At 39.1% G+C, this 22,447-nt stretch overlaps 1 protein-coding gene and 1 long non-coding RNA gene across 3 annotated transcripts in view; both read right to left on the bottom strand.

The window, feature by feature from the left end:
* Positions 1–9,834, bottom strand: part of LOC121301824 (KAT8 regulatory NSL complex subunit 1-like) — a 39,315-nt gene extending 29,481 nt beyond the window's left edge. The window contains exons 1-2 of one of the 2 annotated variants that reach the window (XM_041231436.1): positions 9,294–9,834; positions 1,031–2,489 (exon numbers count right to left, since the gene is read on the bottom strand). In XM_041231436.1, coding sequence (XP_041087370.1) covers positions 1,031–2,403 — 1,373 coding nt within the window. In that variant the 5' untranslated portion in view covers positions 2,404–2,489; positions 9,294–9,834. The remainder of the gene's footprint in view (positions 1–1,030; positions 2,490–9,293) is intronic. The other variant, XM_041231435.1, reaches the window with a different exon arrangement.
* A 1,772-nt stretch (positions 9,835–11,606) lies between these two features.
* Positions 11,607–15,115, bottom strand: LOC121301821. The gene is made up of 3 exons (XR_005947655.1): positions 15,086–15,115; positions 13,213–13,344; positions 11,607–11,646 (listed from the first exon to the last, which is right to left on the bottom strand). It is a non-coding gene; the product is annotated as an uncharacterized LOC121301821 (long non-coding RNA).
* Between the last annotated feature and the right edge of the window lie 7,332 nt (positions 15,116–22,447).

Below are 22,447 nucleotides of genomic sequence, written 5' to 3'. Positions count from 1 at the left end.
TGCTCACCACATTCAGACATCAGAGACCACTGGATTTGGGTACATGGTTGTTCTTTATTTAGACCCATTGGAAAGGATGCTATCTCAAGGAGACAGAACTAGCTGCATAAAACACTGCACAACAGGTTTTGTTAGGAGCTCAAACATTAACTTGTAAACTCTCCAAATTCAGCTGTGTACCATATCCATTAAAACCTGGAACATTAGTGGCAGTGTCATGGGAACAGTTTTGCATTAATTCACAAATGCCATTTCAAACCCACTAGATAAAACAGTTCCAACCTGTTTATCGGTTTTTTTTTCCAGTTCTGGCAGCAAAGTTGGCCTACAGGACCAGTCATTCTTACGGACTGTACATTCAGCATGAACACCTGCATTTATCATCTTAATTATTGCCTTGTCGGCTAGTGGACTTTGTTTATATCCCCAACTGCCTGTCAATTAAAATATACTTAACATTCTGTAAAATAAGCTTTGCAATTTGTGGAAAATGACTGCAGCATAGGCAACTCATTTCAGGTGTGTTTCTGCAAATATGCAGCTAAAAATTAACAAGACACTGCACCTGCTTCGACCAGCCATAAAATTTCCTTAGAAAAAATTAACAAAAAACAAATGAAGCTTATAGATATGTAAGTAACATCCTCTTTGCTTTCCTCAGCCATGGCAGAACCTGATTGTGAAAACTGTTACTGATTTATTCAAAACAAAAAACAAAAAAAAAATGGAGGCTGGCTGAAATCTTATGCAGAACACCTTCCATCAGCAGTAACACAATTCATTAAACCTACAAACTGAAGCTTTCTCCCATTTCCAATTTACTTACATTGTTAATGTCTCACTGAAACAGATCCACAAGTTCAACATCTGATGGGAAACTTCAGACTTTCACAGGAAACTCCTGTACTGGTATAGAACTATTTGTAGATTTTGTTGGAGACTTAATACAGGTAGGACAAGGTTTGAACAAAGACCTGGACGTTACCAAATCTTTAGTTATGAACTCCACCAGTCTACCTGGTGTACTTACAATGAGATGTGTCGCTGCTCAATGTCCACTTTGGTCAGTTGTTCTTCCTCAATGTCAGACTCGCCCCCAGAGCTGCTGTCTGTGACGTCTGAATCGAAGGCCTGCTCTGCTGCCCTCAGATTAGCCGTCCCGCTCAGAGAGAGCCGCTCTAGTTCCATGGGCACAGAGCCGCTCTTCAGGAAGTGGCTCAATCCATCGGAAGTGCTGCTTTCGCTGGCTGCTCGACGAAGGGCAGACTCGGCTTTGCGGGTGAGCACGGCAGGGCTGCGCTGGCGAAGGGAGTCCAGACTGGGCAGCTTGGCGAAGCTAGTCTGCAGGAACCCACCCAGCTGCTGCTGAACGTGCCTCTCCACCTGCTTGGCCTGCACCACCTGCAAGCGTTTGCGCAGTCGCCGGATCCTGTTCTCAATCTCGCTTTGCCGGTTTTGGTTCAGCAGGGTCCTAGCACGTATCTCAGCATCCAAAGTGCTGAAGGGATTGGGGTCGGATGTGGTAGTAGGTTTTACCTGGCTGTTGCCATTGCAACCCACACTATCCAAATCAACAGAACTCACTGTGGGGTCTGTGGATATCCCGTTTCCCACATATCCTTCCTCACCTTCTACTTGACCTTCTGCAAGGTCCAGTTGGTTTGCTGCAGTAGACTGCTCAGTGTTATTTACAGGCAAGTTCCCAGGTGGCTGCTCCTCTGCAACACACCCTTTCAGAAGAGTGCAACTGGATGAAATGGCTTTGAAATCCTTGGAGTGACAGGCTTCAGTGCCAGGGGCAACAGAGGGTCCAGGCTTGCTTTCACTGACTGCAGCCAGCGCTGCAGGACCGTCCCTGGCAGAGCTACTCATGGACTTGGCAAGTTTCTTAGCAAGGCCATTCACTGGCACCTGGGCTGGGGCGACGGGCTGGCTGCTGCTGCTCATCATTTTAAGATTCTCCCCAGTAAACTCCAGAGCTTGGTGCTGCCTGGCGAGCAGCTCGGCACGGATGTCACTGCTGTTGAAGATGGTGGGTGGGGTCAGAAGAGAGTGAGATTTGAGGACCTTCTGTTTAATAATGACTCCTTGCAGTTTTCTAGATTCCTTAGTTGTGGCGACCGAAGTTACATCAGAACAGAGATAAGAGGCCACCAGTGGCTGCAGTTTGCCCCGCTGCTGCTCTTCCTTGGGGTTGCCCCGGAAGTCAAAGGCGTGCTCTTCCGCGGAGGTGATGATGGCCTTGTGCTTGCTGGTGCCGTTGCTGGAGATCAGGATGTTGTTGGCGTTGCTGTTGTTTTCCACACTGCCCGGGGAGAGTGTGGAGGACGGGGTAGCCAGTTTGAAGCGGATGTGGTGAGCTTCGGCTGGCGCGTCGGTAAGAGCGGGCGCCATTGCAGCCATGCAGTGCAGAGAGACGGGCGTGGCGGCCTTTCCCAGTGCCGAGGCCTTCTGCACACCACCCACTTACTGCCTCGGCAGAGGACAGCCTGCAGATACAAAAACAACAAAACAGAAGATTTAAAAACAGGCAATGGAACTGACTTTTTTTTCTCCTATAAACAAGTTTAATTTCAGTGGGGTCGCAAGTGTAAGTTTAATAGACTGTGAAAAATACCAACAAAACATCAGTTAACAGATTTCTAGAATGCTGTAGTGCAAGACATGACAGGTTTCCCATGACCCATCTGGAAATGTTTCCTAAAAATTAGTGCAAGTGCTTTGTAAAACGCCAAACTGCTGGGGTGTACATCTCCCCCTTTTCAAAAGAAATACAAATATTGCAAACCCAACTGCACTGTTTCCTAACCAAGGTTTAACTCTTCACATCCTCAAAGCAACAAGCCCAAAGCCTGTTTTCACAACAGCAAAAACAAACTGATCTTTTGTTCTTTGTGTTAGATGTTCATCAGCTATCAACCCTACTCTATTTGTAGCTATTTCATTGGCCTTTAAGTCAACTCTAAGCCCTGAAAAAAACAAAAAAAAAAACACATATGGGAATGAAATTTTTTTTTTCTGCAATGTTAGTACTGCTTAATAGGAACTTCACAGCAAGCGACACACATGAATAAACAAAATACCTGCTACTCAAAAAGGTAGGGACATTACTAATCAAATCTAGGTGATATGCTGCTTCATTTGCATCACATACTCACAGCTTCCTCCTTCCATGCTGCTCTTTAAGCTGTATTATTGTTTTAACATCCTGGCTGGATGGCCTCCAGGAGTAAACAGTTTAAAAATAAATAAATAAATAAATAGATAGATAAATAAAGTCCCAGTACAATGACCTCCCACTAGGAACCAAGCTGTACGAAACCATTGCAGGACCTGAAATGTGTGACTGAAAGCATTTTGCATTCCTGGGTCCCATTTAACAAAGCTCTTCAAGCAATGAACCTACCTACCTATTTTGTGTAAATCAGCTAGCCTAGATGATTAGGACATAAATTTACCTTTATTACCATTTAACTTCTATAGAATTAACTGAACACTTTACTGCAACACAGTGGCAGCTACTGCAGAAGAGAGCTGGAGCAGGTACAGGTATTACCCGCCCCCCAGCGTCACTCTCTGCAGTTCAGCAGAAGCTAGTGATTTACCCGCCTTAATCAGAGTGTACAAAGTCCAATGAGAATTTCAGGTGTTCAGACAAAGGTAGGATAGGGTTAATGAAACATGACTAGCTTCGCAAATTTGAATTCCAGCAGACTCATGACAGCCACTCCACTGCTGACTGGCTAAAGCATTATTACATGTTTTAGCAAAAAAGAACAGTGCTCTATTCTGCCGAGGCAAAGGGTGGGCCGGTAATCTTCAGTGCACATGATAAAATATAAGGCTTGTCTAAGGTAAAGCTACCAGATAACTCAAAACATCACATTATTATTAGTGTAGTCAAATGCTTTTGAAGAACATAGTGAAAATACAAAACAGGCCTGAATAGTGAATACAGTATGAGTGGAAGGCAGAAAGTACTGACATTTTCAGGAATTAGAAATTGGACTGAAGACAGAATAACGAACTGAAGACTAGGTCTACCTTTTCTACCAATTCAAAACGTGTACAAAAGAAGAATATGGTTATATAACAAAACTGGTAATAACAAATACAACAGGATGCAATGAATAGATTTCTTAAATCATACATAGTTACTTTGGAAGCAAAAACTTAACTGGACCTTCAATTCTAACCTGCTAAAAGATGTTCTTACAATTGCAATAAAGAGATTACTTCACAGGCAGAGCGAATAAAGTTACCTTTAAGTCAAAAGCATAAAGGTGCACCTCTTACATTAGCAGCGTTCAAGAAATAAAATCCAAGAATGCATATAGAGCTTGGACAAATATCCGAACAAATACTTCTGATTTCTGTATCCAAGATGTTTGAATTCACTAGAAATGACAAAAATACCTTGCACTTATTTACCGCCTCACCAGAAGTTGCACTTCAGTTAAAAAAAAAAAAAAAAAAAAAAAGCAAATGAAAAATAACTTAGTGTGATGTGAGATTAATATAGTAAATAAATAAATAAAATAAAACACAGCAGCTCCAGCCTCTATTTAAAAGTTTTAGACAGCAAAAAGTAAACAAAACCACAGTGATCTCTATGGAAAGCCATCTAGGTCAAAAGCAGTGTGCTGCTTTAGAGCGAGTCAGAATCTCATGGAAATGACAACAGGCAAGTGTGTCATTCTAAAATTCCTTGCTTCAACAGTGCACAACTTTCTGAAAATGTGTATCCATTTTTATATACATTAGATTGTACATATTATATATTTTTGGTTGCGATTTTGCAGAATATAATAAACACGGCAAGTTTATTCCACTTCGTTTTACAACGCCATTTACACATGAAGCGTTTAGCTACATTTCAGTTTTCATTTGCTTGTTCAGCTACAAAAATCCACAAGTAAACCTCATGTTATTACTTTATGAAAACGCATCTATGGCCACTGTTTACTCTGAAGAAACGGCCATGGCAAGGAATGAAAAAAAAACAAACACTGCGGTGTTAACTTTTTATGCCATTTATTTTGGGAATAAATAAAACAACGTTTAACTTGAACTGCTATTCGCTGGGGTAAAGTAAGGCCTACACAACACATTACTTATATTTTTTTTTACTTTAACATGTTACATAGTGTAACGTCTTGCTGCAATATAAGGCACACACAAACACAGGCGCTGTCTCTGCCTGCGTTCTGTGCAATATAATGGCTTTTATTACTCTTTGAAAACGAACGAATATTCAATCCGAATATGAAAATCCTGTGTTCGTCCCAGCACTATGTGCATATGAAGATCTGCGTTCAGAATTTCAACAGCCGATTAGCAGATAGAAAGCAAGTGTTCAAATAGTTTTATAATGAATTATGAAAAGTCATCATTGTTGTGCATGTGTGTGTGTGGGTGTCAAAATGGAAGGCACTTCACTTTCAAGAGTGAAGATGTACAATAAAGAAAAACTGCTTTACAGACACCAGATACCACTCGAAACAGCACACTAACCAAAGGTATGTATACTAAATATTCATAACATTCACATTTATTAATTTTTTTCTGCAAACACACACTGAACTTGTATCATGAGATAGCATTTACTACAGCACTGAATAACACTTTATTGTTTATATAGGTCTCTATAGGTTTATATAGGTGTTTTGTCACTATTTCTGGCTGTGTTGTGTGGAGTGGTGGGGGAGTGGCAGATTGCCGGTTGTGTGAGTGAATGTAAATGATGTACTGCTGTTGACGAGTTTTGTCTGCCCAATAAACACTCAGTAAAAGAGTCATTTGGTGTCTGCCTAACTTGTTTGCTTGATAGACCCAACAATAGCACTTGTATGTGCGACAATACCACCTTCACCCACCTGGGACCCACACACACACAGCCGACCACTACAATATGCAGAGTAAAGTACTGACTACATATGGCAGTAATCTACATATTAGCAGGGTTCTTAGTGAAAAACCTTCATAAAACTTACATCATTGAGAATTGAAATTGTCTAGGTTGACTATATAGTACTAATGCTGTTCTTCGTGTCCACCAGGTCGTATGGTTTCCCTCACTAACCTGCTCTGTGTGTGTGTGATTATTTTACATCCCAATTATGGCTAAACATGGTCATGATACAAGCCAAACAGTAAAATCTATTGTTGTTCCCAGTCTGAAATTTAAAATGTTCGACACCCCTGCCCTACATCATCCTACCATAAACCTGTGACTGAGAAGTCTTTATAATGGCCCATGGTTCATGCTCTGAAAACAAGGAGTGTCCCAGCACAGGGTGAAATAAAGGTCTTATTTCTCAAAATAAGCACAGGGAAAGTAAACAGCACATTGTAAACAGGATACTGAAGACACAAATCTTAACCTATCTGCAGCTAAATAATACAGACTATCAAGAACAAAAACGACCCACCCAATAACACACACATACTACTCTGGTATTGGGGCCTGATGGACTAAACCTCACCATTCTATTTGCCACAGCCATAATGGTATTCTACAATCACATATATTTACTCCTACTTAATATGAAATTGACCCAGAAATAAAACACAGGGGATTATGTCTGACTATCAGAGGGAAGGTTGAGTATTTTCCCACCTTTGGACCAGCAATCTCCAATCGAGCTAAACAAACTCAACCTATACGCTGTGCACCATGTAAATGGCTTGACTTGGCTTATATTTGTTACCATGCAACATACAAAGCTCACATTTGCATGCCACAAACAAGTGTGGAACCATGTCTCCAGGCATATTACCAGGCACAGAGTTCAAATCTGCCCAACCCCACTGGCCTTCCTATTTCTCTGTGTCAAGAGAGGCCAGCAAACAACATAATATGCACACAAGTTCGTGGATGGCAAAATCTGATATTTACTGGAAACCTAAATGTCTACATACAAAGCCTTAAGTGGCTGCTGCTCCTTACTTTATGGGAAAGCCCCCACTGTATTGCAACTTCCTCAAAGGGCTTTGTACTATGTACTGTACAGTAGCAGTGATATTGTTTTTGCTTTAACAAATGATAATCAGCTTAAAAAAAGTGACTACATGCCTTGTCAAACATATTTTATCCCTACTACAATAAAAGTTTTTGTATTTTTGTCTAATATCAATTTTAGTCTTGGTCATGGGCTTTGATTGCAGATTGTCATGAGACCTAAACCCCTTTCACACTGGCACTTCTAGCTGGGTCCAGACCTGGGTTCTGTCTACTTGGGTCACAATCCTACATAGTATGAAACCACGTACCTGGGTCGTACCCGGATTAACCCAGGTCCTAGCAACCCACCTCTGGATGTGGGTCGACACGCTTTGACTCTGGTTGAGCGAGACAAAATTAATAATGGCCAACGAAATAACAGCAACGCCTGTGTGAAGGTTTCACATCCGCAAGGAATGTTTCTATTGTCCTGTTGAGCCATATTTTTCTTGCTCTAGACACATCATGGGCCAGACTGCTCTAATCAACATTTGGGCCGACGGTTCAATCCAGAGAAGCTTGGCTGGAAGCGTCCAACAAGCTGCTTCCGGGGCATAGATAGGCATATTGTTTACTTGCGTCTGTCACCCAGGCCAACACTGCTTTATCAAAAGCATTGTGAAATCCTGTAACTGAATCACATGACACACTACACACTACAGTGGACGTTTCTTATTTTTCTTTATTACAAATGATAAAACACAAAACAGACATGTGTTCACTTAGGAATTTTAGGTGCTTAAATGCATGCATGTCTCTGAATATTTCACAGGGACATTTAACAAACATGACCTTGTCATGTGGCCTGGGGAAGTTCTAGGGGCTCCTAAATCTAGCTTCAACTATGTAGGCCAGGCTAGGGTATCTTCTGCAGCAGACAGCCACCCCCAAAACTAAACAGCCAGCAGATTACACATCCCAAATGACCAGCCTGCACCTGTTTTATAAAGTAGAGTATATTAATACCAACGAGAAAAGAGACCCAAACTCTTAGAATTAGTGGCGATTTGTATGGCTACTTCATTTCCACACTGTTGAGATCACATTTCATGGTGCAAGCATTTGTAACCAAAAAATAATAAATTAGACAACACCTACTTCAAACCTACAGATAACACGTGCCAAACGAAACTCCCTATTCTACAGTATTAAATGTAGCCTACTGCATAGCATGCTCCCATCGCCTCCACTTACCCCGCCGAGATATATTTTTAGTAAATAAATAAAAAATAAAAAAACAACAACCCACACAAGTCGATTTTGTTGGATGAAACCCTTTAAAATGCCCGTGTGCCGAAACTTAAATTATGATTATGTAATTCACCTAGTTATGGAAAACGACTCCCACCTCCACAACACCGAAACAAATCTGACTAGCTTATTTTTTTTTCCTAGATGTCAAATTACGACTCTTAAATGCAATTTATGTTCTAAACGTGCTGAGGAAACAGTCTTGTTCAATTGTTGTGCCTAGGCTGGAGAATCTTTTTGGACCAGGTATAGCTCCAGTTCCAACCTCCCACGTTAATTCAGATTGTTAAAAAAGGGCATCGGAAATGGTCAGTGAAGCAAGCACCTTACAGGCAACATATTTTTTGTAAAACAATGAGGAAAAAGTAGCGCCTGAAACTAAGTGACTGCGCCATCATGACGACCAAACCAATATTACACAATAGTAAAACTAAACGTTACAAAAATAGATCAACACAATGTCAATGCATGTGAATTTGTAAGCAAGTTAAATGACTTGCAGTTCACCCAGATTTTCAATATCACAGCGGTTTGAAAACAAATAGGGAAAAAAATGCATAAAACAGCACAAAATGATTAAAGAATCCCCTTCTGCTACAAAACTGTATTAACAGTTACTTAAAATGTCAATGCTTACATTTTGCCCTTTGACGCAAATCAAAAAATAAAAATTAAACTGGTTAATACTTGAATTCAAGGGTAATCAATATAAACGCCCAAATTATTGGATGGCTTTCTAACACTATATTGTATTACATTATAGTATTACAATATCACTAGTTTGTCAACGTGTTTACAAACCTGAGAAGTTGCACCAACAATTTACATTTTTGCAACAGTATATTTCACGCTAAATGACAAAAGAATACGTAAATATATAACCCCCGCCGCCCCCCTCCCCCCGTCACTATGAAGCTAAAACTACCTAAACAATGATGACTATATAAAGACACACACTTGTGTGTCCCCCCCTCCATTTCATTTTAAAGTTAATGTTTTCTTATGAGTTTAAAGTAACAAAGAAAAAGGAGGAACCTACCACGTGACGGGCGCAGAGTCCGGGTAATTTCAGCAACAAATCCCCGCAGTTTCGAGGAAAATAAAAAGCATTAATCCAAAATACAAATTAATAAACAGATTTCGGGGTGAACAGCCTTTTAAAGGAATCCTGTTCAGGTGGGCTCCGGTTTCCGGGGAACCCGGTCCGGTTTTCAGCAGCCCAGTATTTCCCTCGGAATCACGAAATGGGCGAAACAACGAGAAAGAAACAGGCTTCAAAAATATGTCTAACAAAAAACACTGGGTCCTTTCCAAACTGATTCTGTTCTGGTTACAATATTCTTAAAAGGTCAAGTCTTTTTTTTTTTTTTTTTTTTTTTTTCCCCCAGCACCTTCCTGCCAGGCTCCGGCTGCCTTTCCCCGGTTTTATATTTTCTTTTTTTGTTGTTGTTTCAGAGAGAGCGACGCTCGGAAAATGGCGGCTCGTTCCTCTCCCTCGGATTTCTCTGGTCTGATAGAAACAGGCACGGAGAGAAGCAGAGCCGCGTCGAGAGACTCCCCCTTCTCACCGCTAGAGCGGAGGCTGGCGGGGACGCAACTGCGAGCTCTCTCCGCTAGAGGGGGCTTCGAGTCTGCGTGAAGCAAGCTTACTGGCGGAGGGCTGGCGAGGAAACTGTACACCGCGTGTTCGCCATATTGGCTCCACCTGCACTGCCGTTTTATACACACTAATGCCAGTCATGAACCAAAATGGCTTTTAGCTTCACGACTTGGAGCACCGCTCCAGTTCCCACCACCAGAGGCTAAATTAATCATCTGCTATAAAATAAGACACTGGCATCGCCATTGAAGAAACCGACCTTGCAAATGCAGCGATCTCAACGCGAGAATCGCGCCCAGAGCTGCATGTAAAATCAGAGATTGTAACCTCATACTTCTGGGGCAGTGGAATCAAAAACCCCCAATGCTGCACCGTGACAATCGGAGCAAAAGCTTTTGGTGACTAAATCAGAAGTAGATCGCCTTATTTCTACACGGCTGTATTTGGGAAGCAAGCACGTATACGCAAAGATCAGTCTAGTAAACTGCCGATAGAGGGAACTCGATATCAGTACCTGTGTAAAAGTGAATGCTTCGGCTTCGAGCCAATGATATCCTGCAGATCATGACAAAAAACGAGTTCATAGTAACCGAGCATGCTCACAGATACGCCTTTAAGTGAGTGTAAACTAATCCACCCCTCCTTGTTGGGCGGCAACATATTTTGCCTGTCAGTCTATTTTATGTACATGGAATTAATTACCGTATGTTATTTACAAATCGTCACCAGCATTTTCTTTTGTTCAACTACCACCGAGTGTAGAAGAACATGTAATATAAAAATTGCTCTAGAAGGACAGAGCCGAGTCGACTTTTTTTTTTCTTATAGCTGTACGTTAGCCATTGCTGTAGCGTGCAGTTTGTCCTAGGTTTCCACCCTTCATTTTGTGTGGCGCAGTGCTTACATTGCAGGCTCTTGAGCCTCCTCTGGTGGCGGGATTCAGAACAGCTCCAGTAACAAAAGAAACCATTTATACGGGGAGCCATTTACTAGTGAAGTAGTAATGTATTTAATTTAAGAGGTGCATAATAGCTTACATTATGTACCGTTTCTGCTGTTTTTTGTACTTATTAAAACATTTAAACTACAGTTCCCTGCTATACTAGAACAGCTCCGTGACCAGGCCCAGTACTCTTTTTCTTTCCTTTATGATAAAGAAGTCTACCCCCCAACCAATATTTCCTTTTTAAGGCCCCCACACTAACTGCCTCAGTGGGGGGTCTGTCCCTTATTTGCTATTGTTTACCAAGTCTCTCTCTCCAGGATTATGTCCTGTGAGAAGTTTCTAAATAGGTACTTGTCTACTCATAAACCTTCACCCTTCCTCTCAGCAACTATTCTCAACAAAAAAGGCTACAACTCAGAAATTACAGTGTGTGCGAAAACAAAAACGCCATGTTAATTCCTTTATGTGCTACTTAAAAATAGAAATCTGAGCAATTAAAATATTTACTTTAGATTTCCCTAAAAACAAAGATCTTGGACAATATTTTGAAATCTTTTCTAGAAAAAAAATAAAAGAATAAAAAAAAAAAGACAACATTTGATTTACCGTGAATTATCAAAACGGACCAAAAAAGATTACGTTTTGAAAGCAGATTTTAACCTTGTTTTGAAAATATTATAACATAAGAAAGTTTACAAACAAGAGGAGGCCATTCGGCCCATCTTGCTCGTTTGGTTGTTAGTAGCTTACTGATCCCTGAATCTCATCAAGCAGCTTCGTGAAGGATCCCAGGGTGGCAGCTTCAACAACATTACCGGGGAGTTGGTTCCAGATTCCCACGATTCTCTGTGTAAAAAAAAAAAAAAAAAAAATCCTTATTTGCTGTTCTGAATGCCCCTATGTTTAATCTCCGCTTGTGACCCCTGGTCCTTGTTTCTTTTTTCAGGTCGAAAAGTATATTTACTCAAAACTACTCTTTTGCCAACCTTTTAAAATGAAAACAATGGGAAGTAAATGTGTTTTGGAAGTGTAAACTTTTGTTGTCAACTTTCAAACAGTACTTGAAAGATAGTGTTGTGTTGAACTCTTTTCTACTGACACAGGACCCAAGACCCTCTGTGTGGTTCTTTTCCACTGGCCTTATTGCCACTCCATCCTAGAATCATATGTGAATCTTATACAGGTCTGTAGAGTTCTTATGCAATGACAGGATGATCAAGGTTAATAAATCACACTATATAAATGATGTATAAAAAAAAAAAAAAAAAAACTGAAAGCACCAGGAGTTACAAAATCATGATGAAACTCAATTTTTTTTTTTTTAAATTTAAAAAAAGGTCTTGGTTGTAAGACTCATTCTGGTCAGCGAATAAATACCCTATCCCAGTTATCCTAGCTGCAGGAAGTTGAATGTAGCTACGACAAATGGCCTCCATGTTTGTCCTATCCACGCCAATGCATGCACTCAGGGTGAGCACTCATAGGAATTCTTTGTTTTTTAACCTTGATGCATGGTGAGTCTGTGTGGGCGGGACCTCTGCCTGTTCATAGCTGGTTTGACTGAAGCACGGCTTCTATCCTAGCGTGTGTGCCAAACAGTTCGTAAGCAGTTAATGTTTTGCTTTGCATCTGACTGCAGCAATTACCGAGCAGCTAATGCCACAGCACCCCCTGGTGTTTTCAGGCTGCATAAACAGGCTGTGTTATCTGATCTAAAATTCCTAACCTAACTATTAATATCTCAGGAGAGGGAAATCCATATAGACACTTTAGACTACATCAAGACATTCAATAGCCATCTCAAAATGTTAGCAAACTGACATATAAATACAACATTGTATAGGACTGCTGTAGATACAAGCGGACACCCACCGCACAAGAGACCAGTGTGGCTGTGCACTAGAAGAGGAGGAATTAAAAAAGACAATTTCTATTCAATACAAATTATCCAATGCATAACACGAGCCATGAAATACAATGACATTTCAGATGGCTGTATCACAATCTACAGTACTGAATAATACTCTGACTAGAATTAAGAATTTCACAGCTTTGCTTTTTATCCCTCTTGAGATATTGGGTCTACCAAGACTTGTGCTGTATACGTACCTTTTAAATAGAACATTATGCAAGCTACTGTAGCATTGCCATAAAGTTTTACCTCAGTGATTAGATGTTTACAGTCATGGGACACGCAGTAATAAAATGAATTTAACTTAAGAAAAAGGAAAATATGAATAGAAAGTTGCTGTTTTTTTTTTTTCCAGCCTCATTAAATGTTATGCCTTGTAATTTCAGCAGAGTGGAAAACAGGAACCAGAGTCGATGTTACTAGGTATTTATTCTAAAATGTCTGTGTAGATTTATGAAAGGTGAATTAGTTCCACTGACTAAATTCCAGTGTACTCCTACCTGCGAGCATTAGGGCTCACATAGCCAGCACCAATTCCAGAGTCCATGATCTTTTCCCACATATCCAACTGCAGTAACCTCATTCTGTCAGGTAATACATCCAAAGGAATGGAATGCAATTTCCTATTAGGACTGAAAGAGAGCAGGATTTGCATTTTTATAAGCCATTATTAAATGTCATTCAAATACATTATGATTATTGATCACTATTTTTCGACACCTTAAATGCGCAGGTGTTCTTAGGGATTGAATTAAATTTGAAAACCGCAAAGATTTGTGCTTTAATTTTACAAATACAGTAGTCAGTTATACAATCTTTGATCAACGGGACTGTCTAATGAACCGAACGCACGTAATCCTGTAATCACGTGATGAAATACGTGCGGTGTATTCTGCTGCTAAAACGGCTAAGAGATTTAGCTGCCAAAAAAGGACCAGTGGACTGAGGCAAACGCAAGTTACAGAATGACTGAGGCCATCAAAACCTTATCTGGAGCACTGTGTGCTTGAAATTGTTGCAGTTAAGCAAATGAAAACAGTCACCTCCTTCTGGGTCGTTGTTCTGTTTCGTCAGTAAGGGCGGGGACCAGCCTATCAATGTTTATTGAGCAGCTAAGAACTTGTATTTTATTAATTTCCTACAATGCCTCAACAGCAAGAATTTTTTAAGTTTAATTATTCCTAAAGTTCTCTAATGTGTCAAAGTTGTACTGAATTGTATTCTTTGACGATTTTCCAAGTTTGATATATGGCGTGTTAATAACAGGATTTCATTATCGTCACTGTAGTTGTTAAAGTTTTACTGAAATGCATTATTTTAATGATTTGTAATTTTGTATGCTTAATGCGATAGACTAGGTTACTAGCTATATATCATCAGTAGGTGTTTGTGTATGGTAACTTTATTCTATACATTATTAAAGGTACAGTAATTGTTATTAATACCTGTTTGATTATCCATACAAATCGATTAGAAAACTAGTATCGGTCCCAAACTTGCAATGTAGCTGTGATTTAAGCAATGCACTGACATCTATACTAGATCTGCATTGTAAACAAGACGCCGCGTTTATTCGTTTTACCGATCAGTCAAAATAGTACATTTACTCTTCATTTGCATTTTTGTAGTATTATTACGTCAACTGCACGTTACTTAACTGCAATTATGTTTACAAAAATTGAGCAATCCTTTAACCCCAGCCCGTACAATGTTATTCTGAATCTTAATTTATACGGGACGTTAAACTACTCGCATTGTCTTTTATGGCTTAACCACACTATTTGGCCCGCTGCTTCTATTTCTAACTTCAAATAAACACAATTTTCATTTTTCCGTTCGAATTCTATTGCATTTCTGAAATATTCACGTCTTAACCAAGTTCATACTACACGTTTCTTGCACTCAGAATTTACATTTCCCCAAGTTTGGAACGTTCTTTCATTGTACTGACTAGGCTGCAAAATAATGCCAATGGTGTATCTGGCCTGTACATTAATGCTTTCCAAAATATTATGCGTTCTGAACAGCACGATGTCTTTTGCATTTCAATGTAAAGTACCATGCACAGAATGCTCCTGTTTTCTGGGTTTTTTTTTTTTCACTTACTCCTTATAAACGTCTATTTTCTTTGCAATAATCTCACCGAGACCTTATTCCTCCCCTAGACTGGTAGTGTTAACCACTATTTTGGCCTGTTGACTACAACCAAAGCAAATTTCACAGTTTACAATGCTGTACAAATTCTACCTATTCTGTTCCAAATAACCCCCTTCCCTTCTACAGGTCTAGCCATATGTTTATTATCTTCACATGTTTATTTCACCCAATATTTCTAGTAAAACCTTAAAATACTCTTACCCATGTCAGACTTACCTGCACAATTCAACCAGCCTTGAATCTGAATCTAAATCTAACTCGCCCACCCACTGCTTTGTGATTGGATAAGACGGTGAACGGAAGCTGTTTATTAGCTTGTACGGTTGTCAGTCCATGCAGATGGGCGTGGAGCGGAAAGTGTATTCAATGGAAGTTTGCCGGACTTTACAATTGTTTTTGTAAATAACCAGACTCGAATTATGTGAAGATGTACCGTTAGAAGCACAATATTAGTTACTAGCGGCGTGCTTTGTTTTAGTTTATGACAGCAGAAGCACGACCTATAGTTAAATATTGAAATGTCCCATAAACTGGTACGTTATAATTAAAACTCAACTCAGATAGAAAGAGCATGTCGCTCCGGCTGGTCCTATTCTTTTAAATATTTATATCTTGTGCTTACGAAGTCCCCATGACTAAAATAATCATTTAGAAAGGTAGTCTATAGTGTTTTTTTATTTTTTATTTTTTAAAGTTAATAGTTTAGCCTGTATGCTTCCCACTTTGAAACCTATTTACTACTAAGCCAAATAGAAACACCCCTGCTATTACATGCAGCAGTAGGGGGTTATAAACCACATATAAACACATTAGTTTTGTGTTTTATACTAGTGAGTTAAAGACAAGAAACCTCAACCTGTATAAATCTAGATTTTGTTAACTGTAGGCTACAAAGTGTTTTTTATTCCTGTAAATAACATTATTTAATGTGTAGCAAGGCAGGGAGGGGGTTAAAATCCTCCCTGCCAAACACACGTGCAAATGCATGTGTATTGTTGAATTTTATTGTTAATTGTTAAATTATCACCTGCACCTGGCAGTTATTGTAAATTAAAGCCGGGTGCAGAGTTTAAAAGGGAGACAGACAGTCTGTTCTGCACTGCTAAGTAGAAGGAAGCAGGATGGTGTACACTGCTGCGGAACAGTCAAATGTGTGTGTGTGTGTGTGTGTGTGTGTGTGTGTGTGTGTGTGTGTGTGTGTGTGTGTGTGTGTGTGTGTGTGTGTGTGTGTGTGTGTGTGTGTGTGTGTGTGTGAGAGAGTGAGAGAGAGTTAATGGGTAAACACCTTAGTTTTCCTGTTTATAGTTGGTGTGTTAATCTATATTTAGTTAATGCTCGAGTAGTAGGTGTTTATTTTTGTATTATTAAAAGTGTGTGTAAGAAGTGCTAAAACCTTAAGCTTGTCTCGGGTCTACATTTTTATAGGGGCAAACAAATGTGAATGAGAGTGTCCGTGTTACAAATGCTATTAATGGTACACAACAAAATGAGTATTTGAGTTACAGTGAAGAGAACCATAGGAATATTATTTAATCCTTTTTTTTGCAGTACCAGAACTGCTCTTATAAATATTTCCCATAGTAAAAGCCTGGCAAATTGCAATAAAGTATTGTAGTGTGCACGGGGGAAGGCAGCAGCAGGGCTGGTAGGTGACGTAATCACGTACAAAGACATAAGCCTGATATACGCTCCTTGCAAAGGAGCTGGCTCTTTTGTACAGCGGTATCGGCTCTATGCTTCAGTGCAAGAGGTCCCGGGTTCGCGCCTGCTCTCTGCCTGTGCGTGGATTGCCTCGCCCTGGGTGATGCGCCTGCCTGAGGGAACAGAAATCACTACAGCATATTTAAAACGTATGCAAGAATTATGGTAAAGCGTATTTAAAAACTTGGCAAGCTAAGTGCACAGAGTAACCATGCGAAAAGCAGGTAAAAACTGAAATTGTTGTGGCGCTGTTGAGGACTGAAGGCTTTTGTTGCAGCTGTTTGATTCTATTGAGAATTGAAACCTTGTTTCCCAGTTTTGATCCAACGTGGGACTGAAGACTTTGTTGCTGAAGTGTACTGGACACTGCAACAGATTGAGTTTCCAAACCAGCTGACCAAAAGTCTTAACTTCAAGGAACCGTTGAGTATAATTCCAGTTTCATGGAACTAAATTAACTGTAACACATTCACATAGAATTGAACCGTTCATCATTTAGTTTGCACGCTTTGCATGTGAAATTACTTATTGTTACTTCATCAAGTTTCACTAAAAGTTATCTACCTCATATTGTATGAAGAACATCTTTAAAAGTAAACATGCCATATACTTAATCTATATACCATTAATAAGCTTAATGTGATATATTCTAAGATTGTCTGCATCCTGTTGGTTGAGGCCGTGTGCTGGGATGTGTGTGTGTGTGTGATAGCAAGCTACTATGTCACAGCCTGCTTGCATGCTTACTGTTGAAACTGCTGCTTGTGTATGAGGAGGCTGGCGGTTCTAGTCAAGCATGAATGTAGTGAGAGCTTTGGAATTGTGTTTTGTGCTTGTAGACTAAGTGATTTACTTTCTAATTTTTTTGATTTCTGTTATTTGTAGATTTAATAAAATACTACTATTGATTAACCGTTCCTTGTCTGCGCATGAATGTGTGTTCATAGTAAATCCTTGATCTTTAGAACATGTCAATTTAAATATTGTTGGTAAGAGAACTAATCAAACCAGATATTAAATGATCAATTATTGAATTGTTCCTACATTAGTTTTTCTTTAACTTAGTTTGGTTAATTTTCTACTAGTACTCCTACAATGATTTTTTTTTTATTTTGTAAATATCTGTCAAGGTGCTTCCTGACATACTTTATTAAATTACATTCTGGAATTTGGCCAACATCAAACTAAAGAATAATGCAGCTTAATTATTGTCTGTGCAACTAGTAGCACTGATTTCTTATAAGATATCAGTCTATTAAGTCTTTCTTTATTTGCAAGGGGTTTGTAATCCTTGCTTGAAAACAATGTAGAATATAAGGTCATCAGTTCAGAAAGAAAATCCAAATTAATTTGAGGAATGACAAAACTGAGAAAGCTAAATTCGGGAAAAAACTTGATTCTATACTTAGGAGACAAATGGTGGTTACAAAAGGTACAAAGGAAGCACACAGTGTTTAGTTAAGCATCTAGCCATTTGTTCATTTTAATTAATAGTTGTGTCCATTCCAATCTAGGACCATTTTTCTCCACCCTTCATTTAATTCAGAAGTTAAATTGCCTGTAAGGTTGATAGTTTGTTCCCCACTTTGACTGCTATTTCTCTTAATCTATCAACAAATACTAAAATATTATTTTGCATGTGGCGTTACTTGGTCTTAATCTTTACCAAAAGTGGAGGTAGAATGGCATTTGAACAACTGGAACAGTTGTGGCAATACCCTAGTATTCCCATGAAGTTTGGTCCTGTATGGCGATTCATAGGACTCAGGAATAACTACCGTGACTTTCACTATGGACAAACACTGCAGCTGCACACATCTTTGAAAGCAGTCAAATTAAACAGAAAATTGTACTGAAAGTAATGAAACCTATTCTTTTAGAAATGCATGCATGTACAATGTTCACAAATTAGCACAAAGAGTACTGCTGTCAATGCATTTAGGAGCCCAACTGCCTTTTAAAATACTGTATATTACAAATGAAAAAAGGTCATGATAATACATCTTCAAAAACAGGCAAGTTGGAATTGTTGCAAACAACTTGGATTTGAAGCCTTTGTTCAAAGTAGTTTATTCTGGATTTTTTCACATCCTTAAAACGAACTGCAAATATATATTAACAGAAAGACTTTTCCTAAGACTGTACAATTATTTCAAAATAAGAAAAAAAGACACCTAGCTACACTTGTAAAATGCAAATAAAAAAGTTGTACATATCACACGCTCACTGCATTTTTCATCCATTTACAGTTTTGCTTTACACAGGAACTGATGTGGTAGCCATCTTGCATTACATGAATATATTTACCATGTTCCAGCCACTAAAAATGCCTTGCATAATTTCAAAATAGGCATTTTTTTAAAAAAGAAAATGCTGATATTTACGCAGAATTACACCTGGATTAACCAAAAAAAAAACAAAAAGAAAAAGAAAGAAAACAAACACAGCAGCACAATTTAAAGGTGGGGAAAATGATCGGCAGACAAGCAAATGGAGGAAGAAAGATTATGGTTACCTTTATATTTTTAAAAATAGCATCCATTTTTATAAACTGCCACAATAATTTAAATACGTTATAACAGTCTAGTCCAAAAGCCTTTTCTTTTGTCCCATGCCAAATTTCAATTTTGATAATCAGGCCATGAAGTGTTTTTGAAGGATGTATAAACATCAGTTTATCGATATATCCTCTTCAATACAGAACATAAATATACCCAACACATCTTCAACAAAATAACTTTCCTTCAACACCAGTAAGCGTGTATATTTAACGTTTCTAAGGTATGGATTGTCTGCTAATAATGGATTGTTATGTTACCATATGTACACTTTCGGATCATGCACTATATGAGCAGTCGGCAAACGTCCTCCATTCTACTCTACTGAAGATCAATGAACTACTAGACCTGGTTGGAACAAAGTCTTGCAATGGAATGGACTGGAAGGGTCAACCCTAGCACTACATATAAGCATGTGCATATGGAAACTTACTGATTGATATAATTGTTTAAAAAAAAAAAAAAAAATTGGCAATTTTGTCATTTCTGTGGATGAACCAGTTAAGTATCACCAGATTGTGTTTTTAAATGCACCAGTGGTAATTATATATCAAGACACACATCCTGTCCAATTATGGATGATCTGCTCGTCCAACAGAAAAAGTGTCTATCTATCTATACACACACAATCAGCACTCGCATATCTGACCCTATAACATTCTGACTTCAGTCACTGTTAAACAAGTGTGACTCGTATCTTATTATTTCATTTTGGCCTGGTCCATTTTTTCAGGGAACACAGATACAATGTCAAAAATACATAACTGAAAGGACTGTGTTTTAAAATAAGTAGGCTTCCATTTAGATGTACTGTAGTTGGTTTTGTTGGTACAGTACTATATTTTCAACAGTAGTAGTACTTTAATTCAGAATGATATGATTCTGAAAATATCACTTGCCAAAACTAGAGAAACCAACTGGTGCTACAGTAAAGGTGCTCCGCGCGGATGTGCCCTATAGCCTGGAGATCGCAAGTTCGAATCGAGGCTATGTCACTGCCGACCGTGACCGGGGGTTCTTAGGGGGCGGCACCCAATTGGCCGAGCGCCACCCGGGGGCAGGGAGGGCTAGGCCAGGGTGTCCTTGGCTCACTGCACACTAGCGACCCCTGTGGTCTGGCAGGGCACCTGCGGGCTTGCCAAAGTAGCTGTAGCTCCTGGGTGAATACATGGTGAATCTGCAGTGTGTAGAGATGCTGACAGTACACACTTCGGAGGACAGCATGTGTTCACCCCTTCGCCCCTCCCGAGTCAGTGCAGGGGTGGTAGCGGTGAGCTGAGCCTAAAAATAATTGGACATGACTAAATTGGGGAGAAAATAAAAAAGCTAATTGGCGACAACTAAATTTGCAACAGCTGTAGTTTAGCAGGGGGCCTGCGGGCTTGCTTGTATGCTTCCCAAAGCTGCGCTGTCCTCCGACGCTGTAGGAGGTTGCTGCATGGTGAGTCTGCAGTGTGAAAAAAGTGGTTGGCTGACGAGTCAGCGCGGGAGTGGCAGCAGTGAGCAGAGCCTAAAAATAACTGGAGATGCCAAATTAAGAGAAAATAACTAAATAATTGGTAATTTACTAAATTAAATAAATAAAGGTTGTTCATAAGGAGTCATAAGTGTTATATATATATATAGTATGTTTGCATCAAAGAAAAAAAATTCTCAGTTCTTGTGCATTATATTTATATAAAACTCTTTCATGGATTGTCGTCATTCTGTGAAAATGTGTACATTTACTGAAATAAAAACGCTTTTAAAATGACCAAATTCCCATTGGTCTTCTGTTATTTTAGATTCTATTGATTTTTTTAATGTATTACTATGCCGGACAGTCAATAGAAGATCGTTAACTTTACTAAAAATGTGCAGGGACGAATCTACTGATTTAGTCAACTAATGGCCAAAAGTTAACAGATTAAAAACTTTAATCAAGTGACAGCTCCCTCGCTAGAACGAGGATCTCGTGGGACACACAATATGAGCGTCATAACCAAAGAGGGTTAAAAAACGAGGAGGGGGTGGGGGGTGCCACGGGACACACAGCGACTCACATCTGACTAAAATATGAAAATAAAATAACTCCCCCTCTATAATGCACATATAGTGAAGCAAAAATGTAACTTTACAATAACCATGCATAAAGCACCATGTAATCAACGCTATATTTTTTACAAAAAAAAAAAGTTACATTCCCACCCATGGATCATTTTAATTTGCAGTTTTTAAACTATAAAGAGCCTGGCTAAATGGTGGCTGGGAGTTCAGTTCGAAGTGACAATCAAATCAACTATGTGGAGAGCTGGTTGGGAGAGTGGAAGAGGATATGGGCTCGCCCCAGGTTTGGCTGCCGGAGGGGCTGAAGAGAAACCGAAGCGTCTCAATGCCGCAGCTCCTCTTGTAGCAAAAAAGTAAATACATTAGGAAAGATAAGCACGCAATAGTCCTAATATTTATTTAGTTATAAAACAAATGCTGAATAAGATGTCTGTGTTATAAAGTGCCAGCACAGCTGTTCTTCAGTTCAGACACTGTATCAAAAGGGAGAGACAGAAACAGAAGTGAGACTGAGAAGTTTATAGTTTGAACACTGGTGCTGTATTTACTGTAGAAATATTGCATGAATCATACGGAATTGGGGGACATGCTGTAGGAGCATTTTATCTGAGGCACGTTATAACCGAAAGCCTTTTACCAGAGTATTGCATATAAAATGAGGATTGATTTTATTCTTAACACAAGGGCAGCAAAACATGAGTGACATGTATCTGGGTAACGGATATCCAAATGCTGACTGTATGTGTAATATATATATATATATATATATATATATATATATATATATATATATATATATATAGACACACCACCCACCCACCCATTTATAATTTATAATTTCTAGAACTTTCTCAAAAACAAATAATTATAGGAACAATCTTTTGTAGCAAAAGTTTTCCTTTGTGGAGAAGGAAATTTTTTTTTACAAGAAATAGATGTCTATGCCTTTTTCAAAACTCCAAAAATGCCAATTCGAAAATATTCATACCCCAACAAGGAAAATTCAGGCACCATTAGCAATAATAACTTTTTAAACAATTCGAATATTTTTCAATGAGCTTTTGGAATAATTATTTTGTGATTTTTGACCATTCTTCAACATAAACCTGTTTCAGTTCATTCAAATTCTGAGGACTTCTCTTGTGCAGCCTTCAACTCATACCAAAGATTCTCAATTGAATTTAGTTCGGGACTTTGACTAGGCCATTCCAGAACCTTGATTTTATTCTTCTTTAGCCATTTTGAAGTAGATTTTGATGTGTGCTTTGGATCA

The sequence above is a fragment of the Polyodon spathula genome, chromosome 28 (assembly GCF_017654505.1).
Source record: "Polyodon spathula isolate WHYD16114869_AA chromosome 28, ASM1765450v1, whole genome shotgun sequence".
Taxonomy (NCBI): Eukaryota; Metazoa; Chordata; class Actinopteri; order Acipenseriformes; family Polyodontidae; genus Polyodon; species Polyodon spathula.
The sequence above is the reverse complement of the archived record's forward strand: the minus strand, read 5'-3'. Positions and strand labels throughout refer to the sequence as shown.